Genomic DNA, 19489 nt, shown 5'->3' on the forward strand with positions numbered 1-19489 from the left:
GTCTCAATATCAAATCACAAAACACGTCATTAAAGTCCTAAAATTCACATCTATTTATTAAATATACATGTAATCATTCTAACTATCTGCATGCTTTTACAATGCAGTATCTAAATCAAAACTAAGTTATGTCATTTTCTTTAAATGTGGAGCTTAACACATATTTATTATTTCCATATAAAGTAAAGTCATAATCATTTTTGTGTTAATTGTCATAAATTACTCATAAAAATCCTCTGCTCTATTAGAGGTTATGGAAAGTGCTCGAGAAGCTAAAATGAGAACATATTTTCCGTAAATTAACACTATCTTTCTTGGCCATGTGAAAATAAAGTCAGACATTCTCAGTAAATATGATTTTCCATCAGCAGCTCCTGTCAGTTGATACCCAGTGTTCTACATCAGCCTCCCAGAGTGTTCTAAAGAACAACTAGTGCAGTCTTTTTTTTTTTTTTTTTAATTAAAGACCTTTATTCAATTAGTTCACATTATACACCATTTCCGCCTACAACCTGTCGGGCCGGCCAAACAATTGAGCAGTGTTAATATCGTTGCATGAAATACCCAGCCCCTGTGCCGCCAACCCGGGGGTACGGCGGCGTTGTAAAGTGCACGTGTCCGAGATCTCAAATTATATGACAGGATGATGGAGGTCTAATTTTCATATTTCCCTAGCATAGGATCAAGTCAACAGTTTTGTAAATATCTAAATAAACAAACAAAGAAGAGAGCAGTCTTACTTATGACAAAGGTGTGGCACACCTGAAGCCATCTTGGATTAATCAAACTGGTAAAACTTAAAACATTTCATTTGGAAAGAAAAACTACAAGGTAGTTCATTTTGTTATAGAAACTATGGTTCGTCCTGTAAAAAGTAGAATTCGGACACATTTTAAATGAGTTCTCAAATATCTTACTCTTCTATTTAATTAAAATATACAGAACTAGCAGCCCGCCCGGCGTTGCCCGGGGCAGAAGGGGGCTGGGGGCAGCATTTTAAGGCTCTGTGCACTCCCGCCCGCACCGACATTGCCCAGACCGCATCCCTCCCGCCTCCCGCTTAGCCGCCGCCCCCCCGCCTCCCGCCCCGACATTGCCCAGCCCGCCTCCCGCCTCCAGCCCTGACATTGCCCAGCCCGCCTCCCGCCTCCAGCCCCGACATTGCGCAGCCCGCCTCGCGCCTCGATCCTCCCGCCCGCCTCCCGCCGCCCGCCTCCAGCCTGCCTTTGCGTTACCTGAGCCGCCCGCAACAGACTTCACAGCCACTCCTCGCCGCTCTTTGCCTTACCTGAGCCGCCGCCCACTCCGGACTCCACCGCCACTCCTCGCCGCACGTCACCGCTCCTCCCCGCATATCGTCATTACGTCTAGGTCGCGGTCAGCGCTACGTCGCGGCCGGCGCTTGTTTTAGGGGACTACTTTGTTTACAAAATTAAATTTTTTAATTTACGTTTTTTTAAATTTAATGTCACCTATGTCCATCTACACACCCTGAGGATTCCAACAATGTATTGGGTGTGTGGATTGGCGCTGTGGTTCCCGAGTTTACCTGGCCAAAAGGTGCAAGTTCTCTCTTTATAATAGTAGTATAGATTAATCATGCACTTTAAACACCAGTAGTAGACTGCCACTTAACTCCCTGGTGATCAGCAGCTTTATCATAAAGATATTGACTTGCTTTAAATGAGCATTGTACATTACATGAGGAGTAATTCATTTTGGTTTTAGACATAGGGAGATTAAGTGATTTTCCCAGAAATATAGGATGTTGAGCCGAAGTCAAAACTCAAACCTGGTTCTTCAGTTGCAAAGTCTAAAGCTCCGGCCGTAATGCTATATCCTCTATCCTAGGTACAAGTTTTCAAGTGAACAACTGCAAACAAAAACATTGATATAGCAAATAATTTAAAAGCGCTTTGTCGCTATTTGAGAATTCAGAAATGTGTGCTCATATTAGTTCTTTAGAGGACTAACCATAATTTCTATGTGAAAAGACCGCCTCATGTTTAATATTTGTAAAGGAAATGCTTTAGGTATTACAGTTTTGATTCCATCAAGATGACGTCAGGCGTGCCACACTTTTCTAATAAACATAGGATGTTAGCGATCTAGTTGTTCATTAGAACACTCTGGGGTGGCAGAGGTGAGGGGCATGCAGTTGGACAATTGAGGACAGGAAGAAGGGGGCAGAGGCAGCAAATTGACCAAGCTGGGCTGACAGGAAGGGTAGTGGTAGCACAATGGGCCATGGAATTAAGGGGGAAGAGGACAGGGACAACAAACCAACCACGTAGGGCAGGTAAGAGAGGATACGGCAATACAATATACCATTCAGGGCAGAAGGGAGAAGCAGTGGCAGTACAACCATACATGCCAATAGACACAATTTGGGTCACAATGTTTTTAAGACCAAAAGGACTTTATTTTCATTGTCTCCCACCTAAAAAACTCCCAATTTTCAATGTAAGTCAATGGAGAAAATCAATTCCCCAGATTTCTTTTTTTCAAACTCTTCATCTTACCAAGTTCATGGACTCAGAAAATAAAGGCAGGAGGGAAGTGGGCGAAGCACCATATAGCACACAGGGCAATCGAGAGGGCAGTGCAGCCCTACGGACCATCGGAGGCAATTGGGATGAGAAGAGGTATCCACAAAGCAGAAGGAGAGCAGGGGGCAAGGTTGAAGGGCAGATGAACCAACCTGACAATACAGGGTAGGCTGTATGGGCACCTCAAACACACCACACCATGGAACCCAAAAGAGAGACTTTAATGGCATGCACACAGACAACATAGGGAAGGTGGCAGAAGTCAGAGGCCGCAAGCATATCTCACAAGGAAGATGGGAGGGGAAATGACAAAACAAAAGATCATCCATGGAAAGTGGGAGGGATAGTAGCAGTAAAGCTGACCTTGGATGGCAGAAGGGAGAGAGAGGTAGGGGCTGGATACAAATAAGCATGGGCGGATTTTGCGAATTGGCAATCCGCGAACTTGCGTATTTACGGATTCGCAATCCGCAAAATCCGCGAACTCTCGCGAATTTGCGGATTTTTTAGTTTTTTTGGTGTTCGCAAGGGTTTCTGCCAGTTCGCGAGGGTTGTGTACCAGTTCGCAATTGCGAACTTACTTGTCGGCTCGCAACGGCTGCGACTATGTTGTTTCTACGTCTGGTTCATCATCACAGGTTCACAGCACCCTCTGTTTCACCACTGCCACCCTCTGGTACACCCATGCCACCCTCTGGTACATCACTGCCACCCTCTGGTTGGTTTATCACTGTAGATTATGGGGGTGAAAAAAAGCAAGCACACCTGCCCTGCTTCAACTGACATGAATTAATTTGGGGTTGATTAATGTGTCACTGAATTTAAACTTCCAGTCTGGCTGGCACCTGCTTCCTTATCTGTAATTTGCTTTCTGTTGCAGTGCGATTTTTTTTCACTGGACCTTTGTGGCCTACTTGTAGCTATTCTCTGAGCCTGCTGTGAGGGTCAGAGCAGGGTCATAGTTGCAAGTAGGCAACTGAACTCTGAAGGGGCCCCTCAGGAAGCACTACAGGGAATGGTTACTAATGATAAGATTGAACTTTTGCAGCTGCTGAGTGCTTTCAGTTTTGTCTGTAATTGCTTTCTGTTGCAGTGTAATTTTTTTAACAGGACCTTTGTTGTATACTTGTAGCTATTCTCTGAGCCTGCTGTGAGGGTGAGAGCAGGGTCATAGAATAGTTGCAAATAGGCAAATGAACTCTGAAGGGGCCCCTCAGGAAGCACTACAGGGAATGGTTACTAATGATAAGATTGAACTTTTGCACCTGCTGAGTGCTTTCAGTTTTGCAAAAATCCAAATATCCAGCAGCATCCACAAAAAGTAATCCTTCCAGGTCAAGATCCAAATCAAAGTGACCAGCACATGAAGAAAGCACTGGGAGGAGCCTGCTGGACAGGAACAGGAAATTGGAGACTGTGGGGCACTTCCTTCCTCCCACCCCCCCCCCCCCAAAATGGACTCCTTACAAAGAAAAAGTGCAGGCAAATGTCAACCTGAGGAGTTATTCTGATAAAAATCATAATTTTCAAGGTTTATGCTGCCTGCTGGTGGATTTCTTGTGCGAAATTGCAAATTTTGCAATCTCGCCATTGCGAGATTGTCGCTGCCCGCCGCATCTACGTGTTCGCAAGTGTTTACTCCCGCGAAATTGTATAGTATTCTAGTTGGCAAATGCGATCAAGCAAGAAATCCGCTTCGCACGGATTTTACGAATTTTCGGCAAGTTCGCGAGAGTTCGCGGATTGCGAATTTGCCGAAAATCCGCAAAATCCGCGAGCGGAACGGATTTTACGCCCTTGCTTAGATACAAACAAGTGAGGATAGGGGAATGGAGCAGGCATTTCTCAACACACCACGCCCAGTGGGCAGGAGGAGCAGTTGCAGCAAAACGGACCATGGAAGACAGGAGGGAGCGGATAGGGTCATGGAACTCCGTCAATGGAAGGAAGCTTGGAGCGGTCAGGGATACGTGACAGCTATCTGTCCATTCTGGGCAAGTGGGAGGGACATTGACAGCTCAATAAGGTACTCAGAGTAGAAAGGTGGGGCAATGACAGGTCCATGGAATTTGGTGGGCAAAAGGGAGGGAGCAGGGGCATGCACACAGATACCAGTGGGCAGGGGAAGGAGGGGAAGGGCAGCAAGCTGAGCACAGAGGCTAAGAAGGAGGGCAATGATAAAAGCATAGCCCCAGGCAATGGTGGGAGGAGTAGTGGGCAGGGACATCAAGCTAACTAGCAGGCAGTGGCAGTACATGGGACCATGCAGGACAGGAGGGAGGGGGCAGATGTATGGACACAGCAGAAGGAAGGGAGGAAGTGGGTACTAACAGCAAGCTAACTGTACAGGACAGGTAGGAAGGGCAGTGGCAGTACAATGGCCACACAGAGTTGAACGAGGGCGAAGAGGTATGGACTTGGGGAATGGAGGGCAAGGTAGAGGGGGGCCTGGGCAACAAACATTGATGGTAGGCCTGGGCAGTAAATTCTGTTCTGCTCGCGAAATTTGGGTAATTTCGCGTTTCGCGGAGAACGCGGAATTGCCAAAAAGTCCACGATCCGCGGCTTAGCGGAATTTTTTGCTTCCTCACGCTTTCAAAATGCGTGTTTGTGAGATATTTCTCCCCGAGCATGCAAACAGCGTTCGAAAAAAGGAAAAAAACATTGCGAACGGGCGGAACAAGCAATTCCACGTGTTCGCATAACTTTTGCGTGCTCACAAAGATTTTTACCCTTTCACGGAGCTTTGCGTGGCGCGTATATGCAAATTCCGCCTACCCCTAATTGACGGGGCAGCAAAACGCACAGTGCCAGCCCAGACCCTGCATCCAGCCCCCCCGCTGTGCATTACGAAGGACATCTTACTTTACATTAAAAAAAAACTGAAAATTAATTGCAAGAATATTTAACTTTATGTTAAAAAAAACCCATAGGAATTCACTGAAGAATCCTAAGGTTAAAGGAATGTTATAGTTAGGTGAAAATTACATGCAAAACATACCATTTGAAACTAACAAAACCACTGGAATTCAATATCTATGGTTATCTCAAGTAACTATAACTCTTACCCAAAAGTAACTATAATTTGCACCCTCACGATGGACTGCTTTTACCCTTCCATATTAAATCACTCATGACTAATTCATTGACTACATTTATAACATCCTTAATCACATCTGAAATGACTTCATTGCTGAAAATACTGTGCATGGCATGAGCACACTTTATAGCTACTTTAGGGTTTCTTCCCAGTGGATGTGAAAAATAAGATTCAAACATAATCAAACTTTCCCACTGGTAAATTACCCCCTCCCTGCAACCCTGTATGGCGAACTTGAAACTACCCGCATCCTCAACAATGCAGAGCACCTGTTACTCCAAAGAAAGCGTAGAACGAACAAATTGTTGTGTCAAGTATCTGATCATTTGTCGTCTTTCTCAACTCCAAGAATCCCATTGTATTTCCTAGTCATTTCTGGGGCTTCACACAGCAGGAGTGAGGTCCAGAAGAGTCCAGGTGATGTGCCTTCCTATGCAAAGGCTCCTATGATATAGGAAGGCATCTCTCAGTTAAGGAGTCTCTGAGGTTTTACTGGAATCAACAGCACTAGAGAATGCCCTAGTCTCCAAACCTGGTGTTGCTATCCCTTCATCAAATGCTTCTCATGGGCTTTCTCCTCTCTGGAGTCACAAAGTATCAGGTCTTCCCTTCTGCCACAAACTCATACTTTCATGGGAACATCATATATTAAGGATATTTCACTCTCAGCACCTTTTACATACCATTGAAGCTCCATCATAGGTGTTGTACTTTCAGCTGAAAGTCTGTGAAAAAATGTATAATGGCATTATAATATTGTAAGTTTCTTGGGGACTTGAGGGATTGCATCCCTATCTCGATGAATAAAATGTTTGCAATGATGGTTAAGTATAGGGCTACGGGACGGGGTGGCAGTGTTGGGGCTCTATAATCACGTTCTACTGAAAAGAACTTGGAGAGGGCTTTGGGATTCAAAGTGTTCATTACATAGTTCTCCTTTCTGCCCACTCAAGGTCCCCACCTCTCAAACAGTGTTCCTTCTGGAGGAGGCCTCATAGTCTAACAGCTTGGCTATTATCATCACATTTTATTTCATTAAGTGGTCCCCTTGACCCCAAGGGACTTTTCATCAGCCTTTACTGTGGCCAGCAAGTTCTCAGTCCCTGTGACCCTTTCACCCATTTTCTTGATGTCAGTCTGGAGTAGAGAGTCAATTTCTCCATGTCACGGAATCCATGTGTGAATTCAGTGAACCCTGCACACGCCTTGGATAAGCACCAACACATCTTTTAAGCAGCCGCGGCCCGTGGAGGGAGTTCCATGGGGCAGAAAGGCGGGGCGGGGGAGGAGCAGGGTGGGGGGTGCTAAACACTGGAATATGGATAAACGGAGGTAAGTAAACAATTTAATGATTAAAACGAATTTTGCAGTGCACTTTGCATCACATTTTGCCCTCCCTGTGGCCCCTAGCTCTCATCTCCCAGTTCTGGTGTGGCTGGGAGTGTAGCTTCTATGTCTAGCATTTATTTTGTAGTGCACTGTGTCAGTCTTGACATGGTCCACTCACCAAACTTGTCAGGGACATTTTGGCGGGCCGGATAATTACCCTTGCAGCCTCAGCCATCTGACATCCGGAGTCAGTTGTTAGTAGAACATGTTGATATACCCGTCAGCCCCGCGCTCTACAATGTGTTTCCTCCAGTGGCGGCTCCACCGCTATAGCAGAGGAGTGTCGCCACATTGCTTTTAGGAAGTGTAATGTAGAAACCTAAAATGATAATGAATTTGAATTATTATCATTTTATGCTTTGTGCTGCTCTAGTACGGGCTGCTCTGATCTCGGAGCAGGGCAGGGGAGGAGTGGTTTGCCCACTCCTAAGTGCACATGATGCCTCTCAGGCTGTCCAAAACAGTCATGCGCACTTTCCCTGTTCTCCATGCAGGCTGCATTACAGCCTGTGTGGAGAACATGCCCAGGCCCCCAATCCCTGGCTGAGTGTTGAACCAGGACATTCAGACCAAATGTGATTGGTCAGTGGGGCCTGGATGTGCTTCCTGTTCCTCAAGTTTGACGAGGAGATCAGGAGCAGGCCTGGGCATAGTTAATGGAGTTTCACTACACGGAACGCACAAAGTGGCAAAAAAACTCTGCGGAGTTTCGCAAGTGGCGGAGTGCAGTGTAAACTGCTGTTTGCACTGATCTTCCGGCCGCTCAGGTAGACATTCTACCTGAGAAGCAGCTCTCTCTCGCCAACTTACTGTTTGTGAGCGCAAGCAGAGAAATAACTCCACAGCACAATGCAGAGCGGAGTTTTCTGCACTCCGCAAGCTCCACGGAATACGGAGTGCAGAAAACTCTGCAAACTCTGCAAACGGAGCAGAGTTTATTGCCCAGGCCTAATCAGGATCAGAGACGCAAGACCCAGCAGCAAGGTAAGTCTTTAAAGATTTTTTTTATATATTGGGCGACAATCCCTCCAGCCCGGCCACGCGTTTGCCATGTTGGCCGCCACTGGTTTCCTCCATCATTGGATAGTACTGGTCTGCCCTCTGTGGACCATCCCTGCATGCCCAGCCTGGCACACACTGCTCCCTCAAGCTTCAGTGCTACTGCACCTCCACCACCACTTGAGTTCAGAGATTCACATACAAATGTATGCCGCTCTCTGCTCCACCTACTTAATTACGGTCCCACTGTTTCTTCTTCTACCGCTTCCCCACACCTTGCTGCAGCATAACAACTGCTGGAGCCAATGCAGGCTGAATATCAGGGTGGATGCATTAGTGATAGACAGCCACAAGTGCGCCACTGCTGGGAGAAAGCTCAAGAGCTTCCTATTTTAGTAGCTATGTTGCTTCCTAACTCTCTCCCATTCAAGCAGCACTACAAAGGAAGTTGCCTCACTGCGTGAATTGTTAGTAAATCTGCCCGGATTGTCAGATTCAGTCAATATGCCATACAACGCATTATATATGTATAGGTCCTCTAAAAGACTGAACATGCTAACCCAGCCCTATGTTTTATGAAGACTGTTTCTAGGCTCATCCTGCTGAGTAGACTCTAACTTCCAAATTCCTCCTTAGTTAGTATTTTTTCTCTTTTATGTCTGAGCTTTGATGTATTCAAACGGAACTGAGTATTTCCTCACAAAACCTTCAAATAAATATATTAATAAGGAAGACAATATATAAATACCCGGGCGATTAGAGCAAGATCTACCCAGGTATTTTTTTTAAGACGTCACTCTGTGATCTAGCTCAGCCATGAGTATCTCTGTGATGACCTCTGCATGAGCACAACAGATTCTATCCATTTATGCTTCACATCCCTCTTCAATGAGTAGTACCTGACCACAGACATAGACACTTTGGAGACAAATTATTAAGTAGTCATGCAAAGCAACACAGCAGGACAACTTGCTTTGCGCTGCATGACAGGGAGAGGGACAAAATGGGCCATATCTACTAAAATATGCTGCATTTCTGCTCACTTCCTGTGCTGCCACCAACCCAGGCTCCATTGCCCCAAGCTGCAAGGGGGCCTGTTTTAAGAAAAGGATTGTGTTTATGCAGGTATGGACACCTTGCTGAACGAAAACAATCCTTGATGAATTTTCCTCTTTCTATGTGTGCCACAGAATGCAGTACAAGTTGGACGAGGAAATAACAATGTGAAAAAAGGTTATTTCTCCTCATTATGTCTCACTTGGAAAGGGGTGTCATTTTGGCGCAACTCCAGGTTCACTATTTTTTTTTTTAACTTTAATCATGTCTGGCTGCTTTTACTTCTATCTGCTAGTTTTTAATTGTTTTAAATGCTATTTATTTATTGTTTTAGTACAGTGCAAATTGTGTACATTATGTATATCTTGTATAGGTGCCTACAGCTGGTCAAAATGTTGTCCTATGTAATTTTGTATTCCTGCTTTTATGGTTATCAACCGATAATAAAGCTTTCTGACTGACTGACTGACTATTTTTTATTAAATCTGGGTTTACATTAGTATCCATGGGGGAAGCTTGGGAACACCCATACTCCACCTGTGAAATATTTTCTCAACACAGTGTACTGCAAGGCTGTGATTTGGGCTGTCGTAAGTAACCAAGTAATGCCACATGGATCCTGACACTGTCCACTGAATGACTTGTTATTGCCATCATGACATGACCAACTGATGCGACTGAAAAAAGAGAGATGAGGAGGGTCCAAGGGGTCAGTTTACCGACCCTGACATCTCTAAACATCCCGTGGACATCATTGTAATCACATTCCACCAATAGATTTGCCTCGACACCACATCGTTAACACTGTAGGGTCATGTAATTAGATCATCCCTTTGGTATGATGGCATTCCTTTTAGATCCTCATCTATTACATCATACACCTTTATATCAATGCACAAGTGATGCCTAAACAACAGATCTTTTTATGATCTTACATCAAAGGGTTTTGTATTGATTTTCCCATTGGCCCCCTGAATTTACTGTCTATACCACTATTACTTTCAGAAGAATGAAAAGTGTAGTGTTCACTAGCTTTGAGATCTGTCAGTATTGTTTCTAAAATACTGAGTAGGTGCTAAGTTTTCTTGCTATTTAACAAGAATCCATTTCAGAACTATCAACTGCTTTTACTTCGTTAAGCTTAACTTACGACACATGCCAGCACCAAGTGCCATATCTTTGGACATTTTGGTCACGTCGTAATAAACATAACAACAATACAATAAAATTAAGATTTGCTGTGTTCCTGCGGTCTCCCGGTAATTGAAACACTACTATATTGTCTCTTTTTCACACATACTCTCGAGTGATCAACAAATATAAAGCACGGGTATTTGGTAGATGTTGTATTTAGCGCTTTTATCAACAACTATGTGTTTAATAATTCAAAGGTCACGCGCAGCTGCGCAAGTCGGGAGCACATTAGCTTTGCGCATGCGCCATTGTACTTCGCTACAACGCACCAGCGTGAGACGAGTGCACATCGACCATACTTTCGCGCATGCGCTATTGGACTTGGTCACAGCGCATGCGCGAGCAGAATCAATCAATCAATCAATCAAAGACATTTATAGAGCGCACTACTCACCCGGAGGGTCTCAAAGCGCTAGGGGGGGGGGGTGCTGCTACTGCTCGAACAGCCAGGTCTTGAGCTTCTTCCTGAAGGAGAGGTGGTCCTGGGTCAGGCGGAGGTGGGTCGGAAGGGAGTTCCAGGTCTTGGCGGCCAGGTAGGAGAAGGACCTTCCTCCTGTTGTCGCTCTTCGGATGCGGGGGACGGTGGCGAGGGCGTGGTTGGTCGATCGGAGGTGGCGTTTGGGAGCGTAGAAGTTGAGGCGGCTGTTGAGGTATCCTGGGCCTTGGTTGTGCAGGGCTTTGTGTGCGTGGGTGAGGAGCCGGAAGGTGATTCTTTTGTTGATCGGGAGCCAGTGCAGGTCTCTCAGGTGTCTGGAGATGTGGCTTTGTCTGGGGACGTCGAGGATGAGTCTCGCCGAGGCGTTCTGGATACGCTGGAGTCTATTCTGGAGCTTGGCGGTGGTTCCGGCGTAGAGGGCGTTGCCGTAGTCCAGACGGCTGGTGACGAGGGCCTGGGTGACCGTCTTCCTGGTCTCGGTGGGGATCCACCGGAAGATCTTACGTAGCATGCGCAGGATGTTGAAACAGGACGAGGAGACGGCGTTGACTTGTCTGGTCATGGAGAGGGAGGAGTCCAGGATGAAGCCCAGGTTGCGTGCGTGGTCTGTCGGTTTGGGTGCGGTGCCCAGGGCGGGGGGCCACCAGGAGTCGTCCCAGGCGGAGGGCGAGGAGCCCAGGATGAGGACTTCCGTCTTGTCTGAGTTCAGTTTCAGGCGGCTGGTTGTCATCCAATCGGCTACGTCTTTCATCCCTTCGTGAAGGTTGGCTCTGGCGGTGGCGGGGTCGTTGGTGAGGAAGAGAATCAGCTGGGTGTCGTCGGCGTAGGAGATGATGTTGAGGTTGTGTTGGCGTGCGATGGCCGCGAGGGGGCTCATGTAGACGTTGAAGAGGGTGGGGCTCAGCGAGGATCCTTGAGGGACGCCGCAGATGACTCCGGTGGCCTCTGACTTGTACGGTGGTAGACGGACTCTCTGTGTTCTTCCGTCGAGGAAGGAGATGATCCATTCCAGTGCCTTCTCATGGATTCCGACGTTGCTGAGGCGCTGCACTAGGGTGCGGTGGCAGACAGTGTCGAAAGCCGCGGAGAGGTCTAGGAGGATGAGGGCCGCTGTTTCTCCGTTGTCCATCAGGGCTCGGATGTCATCAGTGGCAGCGATGAGGGCGGTCTCGGTGCTGTGGTTGGCTCGGAAGCCAGACTGTGAGGGGTCGAGGGATCCATTCGTCTCGAGGAAGGTGGCCAGCTGTTTGTTGACGATCTTCTCGATGACTTTGGCTGGAAACGGGAGGAGCGAGATGGGGCGGTAATTCTTGAGTTCGGTGGGGTCCGCTGTAGGTTTCTTGAGTAGGGCGCTGAGTTCGGCGTGCTTCCAGCTCTCCGGAAAGGTGGCGGTGTCGAAGGAGGTGTTGATGATGTCCCGCAGGTGGGGTGCGATGACAGCGTCGGCCTTGTTGAAGACGTGGTGAGGGCAGGGGTCGGTTGGAGATCCAGAGTGGATGGAGTTCATCATGCGGATGGTGTCTTCGGTGCTGATCGGAGTCCAGGCGCGGAGGGTGGTGGTGGGGGGCGGTGGTTCGGTCGTGGCGTGCGTCGGTTGAGTGCTGAAGCTGTTGTGTATGTCCGCGATCTTGTTGTGGAAGTAGGAGGCGAGGGAATTGCAGAGGTCTTGCGAAGGGGTGATGTCGTTGTTTCCGGCGTTGGGGTTGGAGAGCTCTTTCACGATGTTGAAGAGTTCCTTGCAGTTGTGTGCGTTGTTGTCCAGCCGGTCCTTGAATGCAGTTTTCTTGGTGTCGCGGATCAGTTGGTGGTGCTTCCGGGTGGCAAGCTTGAGGGTGGTCATGTTGTCCGGAGTTGGTTCCCTTCTCCAGTCTTTCTCGAGGGCTCGGCAGTTCTTCTTGGAGCTCATGAGTTCGTCGGTGAACCATGGGGCCTTCTTGCTTCCGGGTCTGTTGGGCGGGGTCCTCAGTGGGGCGAGTTCGTCCGCGCAGTTGCTGATCCACTTCGTGAGGTTGTCGGCGGCCTGGCTGGGGTTCGCTGAGCTGGCGGGAGGGTGCTGGCTCAGGGAAGCGGCGAGCTGGTCGGCTGTGATCTTGTTCCAGCTTCTTCGAGCAACCTGTTGCTGGTGGTGGTGGATCGTCGTTCTTCTGAAGGTGAAGTGGACGCAGCTGTGGTCCGTCCAGTGGAGTCCGGTGGTGTGGCTGAAGGTGATGTCTTTGCTGGATGAGAACAGTGGCTCGCTTTCCACGCAACTGTAGCGGGAGGTTTGCAGCAGTCATTTGTCATCAATTGACTACCTAATTGGAGCTAATTTTCCAATTAAGCGCGCTATAAAGAGCGCGATGACGCACTTTCCGTTACCTCCATTTCCTCTCGGACTCCAGAGAGGGATATCGACGGTTAGGTAGGTCTCGGTTTTTCTTCGAGGATATTGATCCACACTAAGAGAGCTCCGAATTTCTTAGCCAGCCACTCTTTGAACCATCTTCCTCTTATTTTATGAATACAGAGACCTGGGGTTTTTCACCATCTTTAACTTATCCCTACTTTGTTTTTCATATGCCTTTGCCATAAGTGAATTTTTGATCATTTAAGGGGTAGATCATCCCATGCCACTAGTAATCTTACTGCGAAGTTTCAGCCTATTTGCTCATAGAGGGAAGGTCGTTAAGTAACAACTGGGTTCTTTTTAAAGTAAAAATGATATAGCAATCTAGCTGGACACAATAAATAAGACATTGATTGTGCCCTCATTTTCATTTTTACATAACAGAGCGGGGCCTCATTTTCCCGAGCGGGTGCCGGGCGAGGTGAGGTTATTTCCCACATAATGCTGGGTGTGTAAGACATCAAACTAAACTATTTTTCGAATAGAATTTGTCATACAGAAGGACTACAGCCTTCTGTTTAACGAAGATACGTTTCTCTTCGATTTCTGTGTGTTGTCTGTACTGTCTCTATATGTCATTTGGGGATATATGTATACAACATTATTATACACTTTGTGCACTGTTCTCCTTCTTCTCCTTTAGGAATGGACAACTAATTCAATCCCACCAGATTATATTGGGGACCAAAGTTCCTGGTAGGAGTAAATGAATATTTGGTGCACAGTAATATTTTTCATACTTCACTTGCACTTTTTTGCAGTAGCTATCCATTCTGGGTCCTGAAGAAAGCCGGACAGTTGGTCCGCTCGGCTGAAACATGTTGACCTCACTGCACAGCACCAGAACATAGTTATACTTTCAGACTATTAGGCGTTATTTTATTTTTTGACACTAGGACAACCCTTATTAAACTTGATTTTTTGCCCTAGTAGCCAATTTTAACATTTCACACAAATTTTCACAGCACTGCACATCATCAGCATCAATTGAATAACACTGTGGCTAGAGTTCCACCTCAGAAATCCATCTCTGCACCATCGAATGGTGGGTTGGGCGAGGTTTGGATTTTCTATCTGTATCCCACATGATGATATTCCGCCATAAGGGTGGGCTGATGGGAGTTTCTCAGCCTTGTGCCATTTCACTTGGTTGCTACATGATCTCACTTTGTCTTTAGCTTCTAGTACAGCACACATATTTATTTGACCGGACATCTCTTCTTTTGTTATTACAACTGATGCGACACCTATTACTTCAATCGTACCCTTCTGCTGAATACAATTATCCATCGCCCCTTCAACAGGCACAGTGTGGTCCCAACCACTGAAGCCATCTTGTTATTTCTACAGCACATTCACTGCCTCAATATAACACGGCTGCAGCTCTTCACTGCACGTTCTGTCTGCAGAACTACACCTGGACAACTGCAGTTGTCATGAGCTGCATTGGGTTAGTCTCTTATGACCTCTGACCCATCAAACGTTCATTATTCACAACCAGTTCTGCAAAAATGTTTTGTCTGAAGTAACAGCTAAGTCCTGCACTGCCCAATCCTATAGGTATTTTTGCAGCTTATGGTTATTTATTCACTGTGTCCTCTTTCAATTCTCTGTCTTCTTCCAGTTACATCATTACATACAGAATCTTCATTTTAAAACTTCCTCTGGTGATGAAATCTACTTTGATGATCGAGGGGACCCTCCCGCGCACTTTGACATTTCCAGTTGGATTTACTATGACCCCGATAATGTCACAAGGATCAAAGTGGGAAGCTTCCAAATAAGCCCTTCCGGGGAAGAACAGTTCGTCATTGATGACCGAGACATTCATTGGCACCCCGACTTTAAAGAGGTAATGGCTCCTGTCTGATTTGGAAACAATCTTGGAAAAAAGGTGAGAATTGTATGGATTTGAAAGAACAATCATGATCTAATGGAAAAGTAACTGTTGCCTCATTGACAGTCTGTATCAGCGGGTGAACCACAATAAATCGAAGTTCGGCTGCCCCACTAAACTGTAAAAGGCTCATGTACTAGTTTTTGACGCAGGGCAATGCAGCAAGTCACTTTGCAGCACTACTGTGCATCAAAAGAAAAGGGCAGGAATGCATCATATTCCTGACATACAGCTCATTCCTGTGCTTTCTCACTTCGCTGGTGCACAATGGACTGCCTATCACCGGTGGAGTCGCTCATGGTGCAAGGGTGCCTGCGTTGTAGGAATTATTGTTTTTGTGTAGAAAGGTACATTTTCCTGCACAAAAACAATCATTGGAGGCATTTTCCTCATGCGTGTGCTGACGAATGTAGCAAATGAAGAAAGAGGAAAAAATGAGGAGAAATAAAGTTATTTCTCCTTGCGCATTTCCAGGATTATAAATCCTTGCAAATCTGGGAAAGAGTCGAAATCCATGGGTCTGGAGTGGGAACACCCACTGCGCTGCCATGGAATGCCTCCTTGGCCCATGGAATGCACTGCTTTGCCTTACTCATATCTACAAGGACATGAAAACACACATAAAGATGCTATGCGCTGCCTCGTAGATATAGGACAGCAATCTGTGCTGCTGGGGCATCAAAAAAAGTGTTCCTGGCTCATTTAGAGGTGGAATATTTGTGGAGTTTAATTCACAGAGCCTAAATTGGCTCAGATAACAGCAACCTTTAACCTAACGTCTTGTCTTCCGCACATCCCCCTTCCTTAATAGATAAACAATAACAGCATAAATAGAAATAAAAAGCGAATACATAAAAGAAGCAATAAAAGAAAAAAATGCAATGCATAAATGGGTTACATGTCAGACATAGTAAAATGCAAAGAAACATCACTTGTAAATGGATTACATGACAGTAATAGTAAAATGCAAAGAAACTTCACTTGTCCAACAGATAGGGCCCGATTCACAGAAGTAATTTAAGACAAAATCCTAAACTTACTACTTTTGGTATTCACAGAAGATAGGATTTTGTCTTAAGTTTGTCTTAAGTCTGTCTTAAGTTTGTCTTAAGACAAACTTAAGACAAAATCCTAACTTCTGTGAATACCAAAAGTACTAAGTTTAGGATTTTGTCTTAAGTTAGTTCTGTGAATCGGCCCCTTTGTCTTTACACCAAACTGGACGATGACGGTGTTTGTGCACATAATGCCTATTAAGATTGTCCACCTGCTGGGAAACAGCTTTTCTTTAGCAGAGAATAAGAAGTCAGTACCATCTCATAAGCTTGGGCCAAACCGTCTGCCCTGGAATCCGGAACCCAAGCTGTGTTCCAGATTCCAGGTGATGTCAGCTAGACACCACACTTGGCACTGAGCAGTCAGGCTTATCACAGAGGCAATGTTTAAGCATTGGCACAGCACTCACTAATGATAAATACCCCACGCGGTACAAAAGAGATTTCAAATAGGACGTATGCAAACATCGTTTGTATTCAGCACATGTATATAACCAATGCAAAATCAACGGCATGTACTTTTGGGCTTAAATCACACTTGGAATTATTACGTGTAGTCCTAGGCCCACTTGTGATGTGATGGTATCAAGAATATGCAAACTGGGGACAATTCCTAATCTGACTCCCCCACACAGTACACAGCTCCCTAAAGAGGTGCATCACGCTGTACACCTGAGACCCACTCCTATAATCCTTATAATTTAATCACACACAGTTATAGGGGGGACCCTAGGTCAAAATAAAATCAGAAACATGTATATTTAGAAGTAGAAGTAGCAGCCCGTGGAAGGAGTGCCGCGGGAGGTGGGGCGGGAGAGGGGCATGGTGGGGTGTAGTAAACTCCAGCTAACCGCCGACCAAAGTAATGTAAAGAAATAAATAAAACACTAAATGCGTTTCAGCACGCGCAATGACATTTGTTATTTCTTTACATTTCTCCGGTCTGTCGTGAGCCAGAGTTTGCTACCCCCCACCCTGCCCCGCCCCACTGCCCTGCGGCACTCCCTCCACCGGCCTCTACTGATATTTAGGAGAATATTAGACCACTTTTTAGCATCACCTCGGGCCGGGGCCATGCAGGTACAACCAGTGCTAAATGTAAATTACTTTTGGTATGAAATCAATGCAGAAAACTGCACTGCTGGCCAATTGTGTGAAACATTAGCAGTACAAACACTGTCACTTCCACAGACATTCAATCTGTACCGCTAATGCAGTGCCACTCATAACAGCCAGTCTGTACGAACATTCTTACACTCAAACACGCTCAGCACTCTAATGCAGTGGACTGATACTCAGCAGGTCAACTGATAACACTCTGCAGACCCGCGGCACAAACCTCCCTCCACCCTACAGTTGACCCTGATTATACCAATACCCTGGATGGAAGATCCCCAGATCCCACTTAGAATGGGTTCTCAGGAACAGGTGAAGAAAGTTACAAGTTTAATTATGAGTTAGACGCAAACAACAGGGGTTTGGCCGCCACTCAGAAAATCACCCACAGGTCTCAAATCAGAAAGGAGTCACGCAGTTTCTTGACCTGCTTCTGAACTGTCTCAGAAGTGTTGCTCCAGCCCAGGTAATCCGTCTCGCTACTACCTGGTGTCATGATGTCTTTGGGAGGAGCCAGGTGAGAAGAGGCCAGTTGGTCTGCTGAGATGAGGGTCAGGTAGGAAGCAACAATAAATAGAGAATAACTGAGAAGAGCTTCTTGGATGCAGGAGTCACCCCCTCAGGTACATGTTGATCTGTGTCATACCCAGGCATCTGGGCACAAGGTCTGGTGCTATGTTGGTATGAGTCACACCAGACACTGCAGGTCACAAACACAAAGAGTTGCATATTCTGTACCTCCCTTGAAATGAGGCACAATGACCGGTTCACATTAATATGGGTTGTACCAGGCAATTCTAGTCACACAAAATGAGACTCGTAAATGACGTACCTTCCTGAAAATTAGGCATAACGTCCGGTGCACAATGATTTGGGTTACGCCAGACCAGCCCGGTTAAACACAGAGGCGCAAGTTCAGCAGAGCAGCAAGAGGTAGAATGAGGCTCTACTACAGGTACACCCCTACCTTTGACGGTCGCACCTATGAATCGAACACTGGGTGCAATGAATATGCAGGCGCAATGACACACGAGAGAGATGCGGCCACACAAAAGAAATGGGCCACATTGGGTTCTGCAACTGCTGTACAGGAACCACACACCTTAGATGGTGACAAAGTCCAGGGGCTCCGCACTAGACAATTTTCTCTTTAAACATAGTTCTTAGTACAGCCTTGCTGACAGTTCGGATTCAGAAGACGAAGTAAGCACTGGTGAAGGCCCCTTGCAGGAAATCTTTGACATCCCTGAGATCTCAGGAAGAACAGGAGGCCACCCAGTGGATTCTTGGAGCGCACACTTCAGGGTGCCACACTTCAACAGGTCTTTAGCCCAGGCCAGCCACTATTCAGACAGTTATCCTCCATGCGCACAACAGATTCCTCTGACAGTGTGAACCACACAGTCTGGGTTCTCCAGTCCAACATTCCTACAAGTGTATCTCTGCTTTGCTGAAGCACGGCACCAGTAGTTATACTGAACGGTGCCTTTGAAGTTGGGGGTGTTTCATGGGGTTTCCCTGTGAACCACAGAGGTCTCCCCTAGATTTCTGGCCTGTCTTCAATAGGGCAGTGGAATGCAGATGTTTTAATCCTTAGTGGGGCCATGATCTAGCCACTAGAGGCTAAGAGTCACAACGTTCCCTACCAATCTATTCCACTCTGCCCTGAAATGGCAGAAGTATGTTATTCCAGGGCATGCCACTGGTTGATACCTGTCTTTGGGGAATGTGCAGATCTGGTCGCCTGGCCTCTAGTAAATGATTGGAGCCTGGCCCAAGGGCACACAAAGAGTTTTAGAACATAGAAATGCCCAAATTTTATTAGTGACATTTGTAAGCAAGCTATGCCTAAACAAGCTTTACCATTGGAAAGGGTTTGACATGGCGAATCCATTGATAGAAAACAGACATGCGATAGCAGGTTTGACACATAGACCCTTGTACCATCAGTGCCAGTGCACTCGCAGGAGCCAGTGATGGCAGACTGGATATGGGTTTAGCCATTATGGGTGCAAGTGCTCACCCACAGGCCTGCAATGCTAGCCTGGACATGTAGTCAAGGCCACCATGGGTGCAGGTGCCCATGCACAAGACTGCAGGAGCAGTTTGGACACATAGTCATGAGCAGCATAGGTGCAAGCGCACACACATAAGTCTGCAAGACAGACCGGATATGTAGTCCCTAGCACCATCAGTGCAAGCGCGCACATACCAGATGCGAGTCTGACACCCAAGAATGCAAGGGCATTCAGGACACATAGCCCCTAGCACCATAGGTGCCTGGGCGCATGCACAAGTATGCAATGGCAGGC

At 46.5% G+C, this 19489-nt stretch overlaps 1 protein-coding gene across 1 annotated transcript in view; it reads left to right on the forward strand.

Annotated features, from left to right (window-relative positions):
- LOC144784203 (vomeronasal type-2 receptor 26-like) overlaps nucleotides 1-19489 on the forward strand; it is a 163316-nt gene that overhangs the window by 29245 nt on the left and 114582 nt on the right. Inside the window, exon 3 of the mRNA XM_078662861.1 lies at nucleotides 14734-14961. Coding sequence (XP_078518987.1) covers nucleotides 14734-14961 — 228 coding nt within the window. The remainder of the gene's footprint in view (nucleotides 1-14733; nucleotides 14962-19489) is intronic.

Source organism: Lissotriton helveticus, chromosome 10 (assembly GCF_964261635.1).
Source record: "Lissotriton helveticus chromosome 10, aLisHel1.1, whole genome shotgun sequence".
Classification (NCBI taxonomy): Eukaryota; Metazoa; Chordata; class Amphibia; order Caudata; family Salamandridae; genus Lissotriton; species Lissotriton helveticus.